The 10,613-nt window shown below is 56.7% G+C and overlaps 3 protein-coding genes across 3 annotated transcripts; all 3 read left to right on the top strand.

Annotated features, from left to right (window-relative positions):
- The first annotated feature begins 414 nt into the window (after positions 1-414).
- Positions 415-854, top strand: Prm2 (protamine 2). Its single transcript, XM_050164383.1, has 2 exons — positions 415-670; positions 790-854. The coding sequence occupies exons 1-2, from the start codon at positions 415-417 to the stop codon at positions 852-854; spliced, it is 321 nt and encodes a 106-aa protein (XP_050020340.1).
- Positions 855-1,551: 697 nt separating this feature from the next.
- Prm3 (protamine 3) lies at positions 1,552-1,863 on the top strand. The gene has a single exon (XM_050164266.1). The coding sequence runs from the start codon at positions 1,552-1,554 to the stop codon at positions 1,861-1,863; it is 312 nt and encodes a 103-aa protein (XP_050020223.1).
- Positions 1,864-8,231: 6,368 nt separating this feature from the next.
- On the top strand, positions 8,232-10,004 carry Socs1 (suppressor of cytokine signaling 1). The gene is made up of 2 exons (XM_050164035.1): positions 8,232-8,386; positions 8,895-10,004. Exon 2 carries the CDS (start codon positions 8,945-8,947, stop codon positions 9,581-9,583), a length of 639 nt encoding a protein of 212 aa, XP_050019992.1. The 5' UTR covers positions 8,232-8,386; positions 8,895-8,944; the 3' UTR covers positions 9,584-10,004.
- Positions 10,005-10,613: the final 609 nt, after the last annotated feature.

Below are 10,613 nucleotides of genomic sequence, written 5' to 3'. Positions count from 1 at the left end.
GCTGGGGCTGGAGGTAATTTAGTTGGTAAGAGTGCTTGCCTGCCCCAGTACCGCAACAATGGCACACACCATGCAACCAGGCGAGGGACCAGGATAGAGAAGTTGAAACCTTGTCTCATACTAAAGTTACAAGGGTTTTAAGGCAAGGCGAGTAACTTGGCCCCTCTCTCCCAGCCTGTGAGCCAGTGCTGCAAACCCTGCCCGTGTCGCCCTCACAGAGGAGCCTGGGCAGGGTGGGAACAATCAGGGGTGGGCCGCCAGGTCACAGTGGGGTTCCCCTTTATATATGACCCCCCGAGAGCCCCCCACACCAGACCATCATCACCACCAAGAGCAGGTGGGGAGGCTTCCGTCCTCCTCCTTCTATCCAGTCAGCTGCAGCCTCAGCCCGGAACCTCCTGATCTCCTGGCACTATGGTTCGTTACCGAATGAGGAGCCCCAGTGAGCATCCACACCAGGGGCCTGGGCAAGACGATGGACATGATGAGCAGGAGCAGGGGCAAGGGCTGAGTCCAGAGCGTGTGGAGGACTATGGGAGGACACACAGGGGTCACTACCATTACAGACGGCGGCGCTGCTCGCGTAGGAAGTTGCATCGGATCCACAGGAGACGCCGGTCAAGCAGGAGGCGGAGACGTTCCTGCCGCCACAGGAGGCGGCATCGTAGATGTAAGCACCCAAGAACCCCAGAACCTTGACCACCTGTGCTGCTGCCCATCAAGGCAGGAGTACCCCCATTCAAACCCTGCTGCCTCCCAGGTAGCAAACCTTTACTTTCCTTCCCAAAGGCAGCAGAAGATCCCGAAGGAGGAGGAGATGTAGGTGCAGGAAGTGTAGGAGGCGCCGCCACTAAGCCTCCCCAGGCCCATCCATCCTGCCTGGAGCCAAGGAAGTCGCCTGCCCAAGGAATAGCCACCTGCCCAAGCAACGTCACGCGAGGCCACATTGATGTCTGAGCCCTGAGCTGCCAAGGAGCCACGAGATCTGAGTAATGAGCAAAGCCACCTGCCAAATAAAGCTTGACACAAGATTCACTGGCTGCTGTCTCCTTTTCACGAGCGTCATGGTCCCGAGGGAAGGGAGTAGGGACCATTCCAAGTTATTGTCAGGGAGGAACCTGAGCCTTGGAAGGATGGTGAAATGCTAATTTCACCTAAAGAGGAATTCTACCTCTGAAACACGAGCGGAAATGCACAAGGACTTGGGAAGTGAACAAGTTTGGGGCTGGACTGGAAGTAGGGCCATCTTCTCACCATAAACCAGGCACACTTGAGTGCCTGACATTGGTGCGTTGGTAACTAACTCCTGTCCCTTCAACTCCTGTCCCGGACATCTCCAATCAGCCCTCTCCAATCAGCCCTCCCTGCTCATAGGGTCATCTGAGCCAGTGATTCCTGGAAAATGAGCTTCAAGTTCCAGGGTGGGGGAGGGTCACCCCGGAGGGTGGTGCCTTGGAACCTGTTTGTGAGGTCAGCGCCACGCCCACTAGCCTCACACCCTCTCACTGCCCAAGCTGCCTCCCTCCTAGTCCAGAGAGACAGGAGTGGGTGATGGGTTCCCGCTGTGCCAAGCTCAGCACTGGCCATGGCACGGCCCAGAACACAGGTCACAGCCGTGGCCACGAGTCCTCCATGAAGAAGCTCGTGGCCTGTGTGAGTCAAGACAACTTCTCCCTGTCATCAGAAGGCGAGGAGGAAGAAGAGGATGAGGAGGAAGAGGAAGAGGAGGATGAGGAAGAGGAAGAGGAGGAGCAGATACCGGTGAAGGGCAAGCTGCTGCTGCTGGGGTCCGAGAAGCAGGAGAGCTCCGAGGACAACGCCGTGGCCCAGCCAAGCCCCGAGCCCAAGCAGACGCACTCCTGACCCATCCTGAGGCCTGCCTGGTGATGGGTGCCCATCGCCACTCCAGAGGAAGAGGACATTCAGAAAATAAAGAGTCTCCAAGGAACTCCTGGTTTCCCTCTTTCCCTTCATGTGCGCGCTTGGAGAACGGCCACTAAGGGTGGGGCGCATAGCTCGGGGGACACTTGCCAGTCACCGTCAGGGTCAAATCGAGGCAGGCTCTATGTAGCACTGACTGGGGCAATCCTCCTGCCTCGTCCTCTGAATGCTGAAATTAACAGGTTCAGACACAGGTCTGACTTGCTTCTTCAGCCCCACCCCTCCTTGGGAAGTTAGTTCCTGACTACTCAGGAAACTCATTCCTCTTGCCAATGCAGCACAACCCTAGGAAACTTAGAAGGCCCAGGTCCTGGTACTTGCACTGGTGGGGTCTGCAACCTTCCTGATCCCGGGTAGCCTGTTTTTCCTTAACTTTCATCTACCCTGCCACAGAGGCTTCCTCCAGCAAGCCTCCCAACCCTTCTAGTCACTGGGGACCTGGGTCGTGGAACCCACTGGGAGTACTCAGGGGAGGGTCAAAAAGCCATGATGAGTACACGAGGTCTCCAGGGTTTTTTCAGAGGGTTGGTGGGGGAACTATGAAGGATGAGCACTGAGGCCCTTCAGGTATGGTCCAGCCTCCCTTCCACACAGCGAAGGGAGTGAACAGAAAGGACAGCCAGGCTGATTTGGAAAGGTGCAGAAGCCTCAGGGCTGGCCCATGTCTAGGTGTGCTGCCCAGAACAGGGGTCTAGATGATACAACTTTGGAGAGGTGGCACTAGCCATTGCTCCAGAAATTGTGGGTTTAAGACTACAGGACCCCAACCTGTTCCTTTAATTAGCAGCACTTGGGATCAAATCAAGGGCCTCGTATGTGCCAGGCAAGCGTTCTACTTTGGCTCATGTGATAGTTCTAGCCTCTCTGAGGATACCTGCTAGTGGACATGATACTTGCCAGTGGACACATCTCGGGGGAGGGGAAGCTACTATCCAGCCTGCATTTGCAGTCACTGGGATGCTTCCAGGCCGAGCTGGCTGAAAAGGATGAGTAGAATAGGCAGGGCTCGGTAAACCAGGCAGTTTCCACAATGGGCCATCTGGTGTATATATTAAGAAATTAACTTAGAGCTCTGCCTGAAATCCGAGCACGTGGGAGGGGGTGTCATCCTCAGCTGCACAGGGAGTTCCAGGCCAGCTCACTGAAACTGTCTCAACAACAAAAGACGAGTTAAGTGGCTCAATGGTTAAAGGAACTTGCCATAAAGTTTGGTAACCCGAGTTCAAGGAGAGAAGCCATTCCTGAGAGTTCACACACACACACACACACACACACACACACACACCTGCCAGTAAATGCTGGCCATGAGGGGCAGTATCGCAGGAATAGTGCAGTACAGAAGCTTGAGCAGGGCCATGTGGGCAGAAGGATGGACAGCATCTCAGAGCCAGAGCTGTGGGAGCACAAGAGTGATCTAGTAAAGTGGCTGAATATTGGGAAGAGAACACTGGCGTCAGGGCACGCCAGCACCAGAGCACACCGGCATCACTACAACCTGACCTTTTCTTTTCTGGGCTGGGGGCTGGAGCAGAGTCTGAACACTGAGTCCCATTGGGAGGCTACTAGGACCCAAGGGCTGGCATCCTAGCTCAATAGAAGTAAGGGCTCATATCAGACTGAGGGAACCTCACGGCATACCCAAGATCAAACTAGGCTTTGAACCTGATGCTCAACTTCTCACCTGGGAAGGCTGAGAAGGTGGGGTCCATTCCAACCTCTAGTCATTCTGCAAGTCTTTGGTCCAAGATGCTAACCAATTAGGGCACACTGCCTCACTGCCCATCCACTGGCTATACCAGCTGACCAGGTGGAAAAGGAAGGGAGTTCTGCCGCTCTCAAGGCCTTGAAGCACTGACCGCAAACTGGTCCTCACCTAACCTCATGATACAAACTGTTAATATTTCCAATGTCAATGTCACTGTGAGTTGGGTGCAATGGTTTATGGTTTATTATCCCCATCCCACAAAGCTGGGAAACTGGACTCTGGAGAGGTGAACACACAGGGACGAAACAAAAAGCTAGGTGCGAACCTGAGATGCGACCTCAACACAATCTGACCCACAGGGCTCTGAAAGCTGCCCCACCCTGGGGAGAGGGCGATGGGCAGGGCTTTGCCATACCTGTCACCCTCTGTGGCCTGTGCCATCATAATAGGCCAAGCTATATAACTAGGTGCTGTGGGGCTCTCCAAAGCTGGGCCTGCTGGAGAAGAGGAGGAGGAGGAGATCTCTGCCCCTCCAGTTGTGGCCTCCAATGGACACCAAGATGCAGAGCCTTTCCTCCACCCACCCCCCTCGGTCCCAAGGCCACACCTCTAACCAGTGCAGCTGCAGCCACCACTGCCGGAGCTGCAGCCAGGCAGGCCACCCGAGCTCCAGTTCAAGCCCCAGCCCCAGCCCCAAACAAACCATGCACTCCCGACACTCACCTAAATATCGCGGCTGCTGTTCCAAGAACAGGAAGACCTTGGAAGGGAAGGTGAACAAGAGAAAGGCTGTCAGGAGGCGGAAGCGGACACACCGAACTAAGAGGCGTAGCTCAGGTACCTGTCCAGTGGAATAGTGGGAGACTCTGTGAAGAGGGCCATGGAGAGCATGGGAAGCTAGTATTAAAGGCCCCTTTTCCATTTCTATTTTTTAGGGCGAAGACACAAGTGAGACACTCATGTTGTTCCTGTGTCCATTTGATCCCTAATGGAGACAGCCATCACTAGGGGATGTTGGGGAAGATGCTGGCAACAGGAACATGTCCTTGCAGCAATTTCTATGCAACATGAATTAAAGCAATTGAGTGAGCAGTTTTGCTTTTTGTTGTTTTTGAAAACTAATAAAGTAACACTTATTGTGTCTCAAGCAATACCAATCATGGTTACATGTGTGGGTACACATCACCCTGTCAGACGCAAGGGGGAGTGGGGTAGGAATCAGCCACAGCATTGGCTGAAAGTTCAAGACTTTCTCTGCCCACCCCCATTCCCTTGCTAGAGACCATTGGGGTCTGTCCAGGTCTGTTCTGTCCCTACCACATGGCTGGCTAGTGGCCCTAGTGGACCTGAGATGCTGTTCGGGAACCCTAAGATTGCCCGTGTTTATAGGGCCTTTGCACTGGTCAGTCTTTTCTGTCTGCTTCATCTTACCCCACAACCATCCAATCCCTCCCATATGGGGACCATGTACCCACACCCCACCCCCACCCCTTGTCAAGGAGAGTTGGGCAAAGAGCACTTTCAAAAAAGCCCTTTCAAAATCACACTCACTGACCAGGGACCGAGTTTCCCAGCGATAGCGTTTCCCAGCATTGGAAAGAGAAACCAAAGGTTTGGTTTCTCCTCTCCACCCCTCCCCCTCTCCCCACTGCTAGAGAAAGCTGGCCTACAGGCCAGACTGTGTCCCACCTCTTGTATCCCAACCCAAATTGCAGGGGATCTACATCTCTCGCCCCAATTTCTGTAGTACGGGAGGCTGAATTTAAGGTCATACCTATGCTCTACCAACAATTCCATCCCCAGCCTACTGTGTTCCCTTTAGACACTCCAGCCCTGGGAGGATAGAGAGGCAAAGTCAGAGGAGGGAAGACAAACCCTACCTCAAATAGCGCAAAAATCTATGTTGTAAATGGAGCGCACTGCTCTGGGCCCCAGGACAGGAAGCTATGTTTTTCAGCACATTTCTCTTTCCCTCCGGCATCTGGATTTGGTTTCGTTTTGATTTGAACTCACAACTTTTTAGAAACTGAAACCAAGCTGTCTGCAAAAGACTGAGGAAACTGCATCCAGTGACTACCCTGACTCACACTGGACTTTGTGACCATGTCAGGGTACAAGGGAAACTGAGACTCAGCTCATTTGCCGGACCCTGGAGTCTCCCTCTTGTTTAGGGATGCAACGAGACAATGACTAAATCCCTCAGCAGACAAACCAGCATGGACATCGGGAGTGTGGCAGTCTGCAGTGCAGTGGACAGAGCAAAGGCTTCGGGGTCAGAACCTCGGCTGTGCAGTGTCTAGGCCATGAACACATGGCTTATTGTCTACCGCTGTAAAGACTGCACCACTGGGCTCAGGAATTAAGATTGGGAAGTGCTAAGCATGTAGTCAGCCTAAGCCAATAGGTCACAGCAAAGGAAGTGGAAGTATGGTCCCTGAGGAGAAGCTAGCCAGGGCAGGGGTGAGGGGATAAGCCCTCTGACTGAGGGAATGAGGGTAGCTCTCATGAGCAGTCGCTGGAGTTGCCAATGTGAGTGGGGGTGGTGAGAGGCCTAAGGCCATCTGCTATTTATAGGGTTCCTTCTGCACAGGCCTGCCAAAAAGACTGAAGGAGTCATCCCAGTCTTGCCACCTTCTGGCAGGCCCACCCACCTCAGCTCCAGCCCTCCTGCTGCCAAGTCCCAAGGGTTACTGTACTTGGGTCTAACTACCAGAGACTCCTCCTTCCCCCCTTCAACTTTGCCTGCTCTAGTCTGTACTTCCTGGGCTGAGGTTTCCAAAAGGAGCACAGTAGGCTGGGAATGGAATTCCGTTGGTAGAGAATTTGCCTATGACCTTAGGCTTAACTTCCACAACTACAAAGAGAAGAATAATAACTGGGGCAGATGATGTTGACCAGTGGGCAGAGTGCTTGTCCAGCATGCACAAGGTCCTGCGTTCAGTTCCCAGCCCTGCATAAACCAATCCTGGTGATGTCTGCCTGTAATCCCAAGACCTGGAGCTAGAGCTAGAGGACCAGAAGTTCGAGGCTAACCTTGACCACGTAGCAAGTTTGAGGCTAGCCTGGGCTATATGAAACACTCTATCAACGATAGTAAAAGGAATATAACGGACAAGGCCATGAGCCTGTGGTGGCTCTAACACACCTCCTGAAGGCACTCTCAGAGAGGAGAGAGGCAGTGCAATGCCCAGCACAGCAGCAGAGGGCATGGCTAGAAGATGCTGAGTGGAGGAGAACCTGGGACCTAAGACCAGGCTTTACCCACTATCTTACCTATGTTACCCCATCACCTATCAAGGGTGTGGGCCAACCACAGCTGCCCAGCCCAACCCAGCACTGCATTTTCTTTCCTATCCCTCCATAGATGTTTCACCAGTGACACTACCAGCCCCAGTCTGCAGCTTCAAGGAGCTCAAGACAAGGACACTTAGTTGTGCTTAGGATGAAATGTGGAGCTCTGGGCTCAACCTGGGGAAACTGAGGGAGACCCAGAAGACCTGGCCCCAGAGCTACAGACCAGCAGACTAGCAGATATCTGAGAGAAGCCTGTAGAGGGCAGTGTACGACACAGAGAAGTTTGCACGCGAACCTCTTCATCCGCCTTCATTCATAAACATCACCACCAGCCAGGCACCTACTCATGGCCTTCCAGGACAAACTGAATCACGAAACCACAGTGTCCTAATGATAGGTCTGACCGCCTCGATCCCAAGGTGTATACGGAGCACGGGAGCCCTTGTGCAGGCATACTTGCTAGCGTCTTAAGAGCGTTCTGTAAGGTTGAGGCGAGAGGGTGGGGAGGCAGAGTTTTGGGGTTACAGCTGAAAAAGCCTTATTTTTTCCCTACTGGGTTCGTATGGAGGTGCCCAGCCATTGTGAATCACTGCCCCGCCCCGGGCCTCAGTTTCTCCAGCTGCCCACGTAGTGGGAGTGCAGGGAGTGTGAGTCCAGGCCGCTGGGGACCCAGCCCAAACCCCACCCGGTTTCCGAGGAACTCGGCCGGGAGCGGGGGCGCCCCTCCCGCACCGCCTTAGGCTTCCTTTGAAGCCTCTGCGGTCAGGCCACCGCTTCCTGGGAAGCCCAAGCCAAGGCCGGGCTGGGTGGCCGACGGGAGGGGCCTGCGAGTCGGGCTCCGAGGCTCCAGGGGAGGGCGGTGGCCCTGCCGGGCTCCAGGACTGGCTCCCGGGCTCCAAGACAGGCCGAAATTGCCAAGGCTTTCGGGTCCTGGGCGGTAAGCTTCTTAGGGGGGCGCAGACTCCAGGCGAGGAGGAGCCCAGACCAGAAGGTCGCAGACACCGGGAGGAGAGGAGGCGTGTTAACGCCGCACGAGCATCCCACTCGGCCGGCTGCAGGGATGTGGGGGCGAAGGTGGCCAGAGCAAAAGAGCGGGCACCAGGTCTTAAGGTGGCTATTCCAGACACAGATCAGAAGATTCGGGGCGGAGCCAGAACTCCAGGACGCAGAGGTCCCCAATCAGGGCAGGTGCGAGGCAAGACCCAGCTAGGGAACAGACTACAGGGAGAGCCGCCGGAGAAGAGAGAGGACTAGCTGGAAAGAGAAACCGAAAGCGGCGGTGGGTGGGACCGGTGGGTGGGGCCTCCCTGGTTTAAGAGCCTGATGCAGGGGCGGGCGGCGGCAGAGCGAGCTGCGGCCGTGGCAGCTGCAGGGCTCTAGGCCCCGGAGCATGCGCGACAGCCGCCCCGGATCCCTCAGCCGCGGCGCCCCGCGTCCCGCCGCCAGGTGAGCCGGGGCAGCGGCGGAGGAGGAGGCGGGCGGGAGTGGGAGGAAGGGGAACAGAGCCCCGCAAGACTGGCCTCGTAGACTGCGTGGTAGGGTCGTGGATGCCTCGTCTCTGGCGCCCGCCCGCCCCACCGGCTTGTCCAGGCGGACCCCCGCGCGCGCGGGATGCCGGCAGCGCCGCCTCTTCGGCCCTGAGCCCAGATCGCCCGCCCGGGTTCCAGTCCCCGGCGTGGCCAGCAGGCGGCAGCGGCTGGGCGGCGAGCCACCAGCGGGGACGGCCGGGAGTCGGGCCCCTCTCCACGCCCCCTTCTCCACGCGCGCGGGGAGGCCGGGCTCCACCGCCAGCCTGGAAGCGTTCCACGTACGGGAACGGCCTACCTCGCAAATGAGCCCACCGAGGCTCAAAGCCTCCGGGCGGATTCTGAGCTCCGCCCTCGGTCCTTGGGGTCCGCTGGTCGGCCAGCGCCACCCGGACGCCCGGCTCACTGCCTCTGTCTCCCCCCATCAGCGCAGCCCCGGACGCTATGGCCCACCCCTCCGGCTGGCCCCTCGTGTAGGATGGTGGCACGTAACCAGGTGGCAGCAGACAATGCGATCTCCCCGGCAGCAGAGTCCCGACGGCGGCCAGAGTCCTCCTCATCCTCATCTTCATCCTCGCCGGCGGCCCCCGCACGTCCGCGGCCCTGCCCTGCGGTCCCGGCCCCGGCCCCTGGCGACACTCACTTTCGCACGTTCCGCTCCCACTCCGATTACAGACGAATTACGCGGACCAGCGCGCTCCTGGACGCTTGTGGCTTCTACTGGGGACCCCTGAGTGTGCACGGGGCGCACGAACGGCTGCGTGCCGAGCCCGTGGGCACCTTCCTGGTGCGCGACAGTCGCCAACGGAACTGCTTCTTCGCGCTCAGCGTGAAGATGGCTTCGGGCCCCATGAGCATCCGCGTGCACTTCCAGGCCGGCCGCTTCCACCTGGACGGCAGCCGCGAGACCTTCGACTGCCTCTTCGAGCTGCTGGAGCACTACGTGGCGGCGCCGGGTCGCATGTTGGGGGCCCCACTGCGCCAGCGTCGCGTGCGGCCGCTGCAGGAGCTGTGTCGCCAGCGCATCGTGGCCGCCGTGGGCCGCGAGAACCTGGCGCGCATCCCTCTTAACCCGGTACTCCGTGACTACCTGAGTTCCTTCCCCTTCCAGATCTGACCGGCCGCTGCCGTGCCCGCAGCATTAAGTGGGGACGCCTTATTATTTCTTATTATTAATTATTATTATTTTCCTGGAACCACGTGGGAGCCCTCCCCGCCTGGGTCGGAGGGAGTGGGTGTGGAGGGCGAGGTGCCTCTGGCTTCTGGCCGGAGACCCCATCCCGCCTCTCGGGGGGCTTCCCCTCCTGGTGCTCCCTCCGGGTCCCCTGGTTGTAGCAGCTTGTGTCTGGGGCCAGGACCTGAACTCCACTCCTACCTCTCCATGTTTACATATTCCCAGTATCTTTGCACAAACCAGGGGTGGGGGAGGGTCTCTGGCTTCATTTTTCTGCTGTGCAGAATACCCTATTTTATATTTTTACAGTCAGTTTAGGTAATAAACTTTATTATGAAAGTTTTTTTTTTAAAGAAAAAAAAGATTTCTGGAGCGTATGTTTTGGCCAAACGTCCTGGGTTGGGGACAGGGGTATGCAGATTGACTTTCTTGAAGTGGTTGGGGATTTGGGCAGCGGACACAGCTCCACCCACAGCACTGGGGACTAAACTGCCAGGCTACTTTTGGTTTGTGTTTGGAAAGATGGCGGCTCCAGCCTGAGCTCTCCTGGTTATCCGTGCCTGGTCTCTGCCACCCCAGCTTGAGCGAATCCAACAGCCCCTGACACTTAGTATTGCCTTGTTCCCAGTTTACAGAGAAAGCCGAGCGACAGGTCATTGTGCCAGACCTCTCCTGGTGGAGAGGTGGGCCCTTTTGGCTGTCCACCCAGCATCAGTTTGAAAAGGATGACAGAGAGGAAACTTCTTTGCTCCTCTGACCACAACTACTTCCAGGAAGAGGGTGGGGCAGAGCGGCCAGGGCTCACCGAGTTTTTGGAAGGAGTGGCGAGTTCTGCAGTCAGAGGGGATGATGAGCCGAGCTGGCTTGGCTGTTGCTTCCCACCCTGCTCTGCCTTGTGTACTTTTTTGGAGCCAGAAAGCTGCTTTGCGGTCTGTGGTGGCAGGGGCCCTGGTGCTGCTGGTGGCTGGGGCAA

This window comes from Alexandromys fortis, unplaced genomic scaffold (assembly GCF_014885135.2).
Source record: "Alexandromys fortis isolate MF-2015 unplaced genomic scaffold, M_Fortis_MF-2015_v1.1 scaffold_29, whole genome shotgun sequence".
NCBI classification, from domain to species: domain Eukaryota; kingdom Metazoa; phylum Chordata; class Mammalia; order Rodentia; family Cricetidae; genus Alexandromys; species Alexandromys fortis.
The sequence above is the reverse complement of the archived record's forward strand: the minus strand, read 5'-3'. Positions and strand labels throughout refer to the sequence as shown.

Excerpts from the sequence above, each read along its gene's own strand:
- Prm3 (XM_050164266.1), top strand. The coding sequence starts at position 1,552 with ATGGGTTCCCGCTGTGCCAAGCTCAGCACTGGCCATGGCACGGCCCAG.
- Prm2 (XM_050164383.1), top strand. The coding sequence starts at position 415 with ATGGTTCGTTACCGAATGAGGAGCCCCAGTGAGCATCCACACCAGGGG. Across the intron at positions 671-789 it reads CAGGAGGCGGCATCGTAGAT|GCAGCAGAAGATCCCGAAGG; the intron begins GTAAGCACCCAA and ends TCCTTCCCAAAG.
- Socs1 (XM_050164035.1), top strand. The coding sequence starts at position 8,945 with ATGGTGGCACGTAACCAGGTGGCAGCAGACAATGCGATCTCCCCGGCA.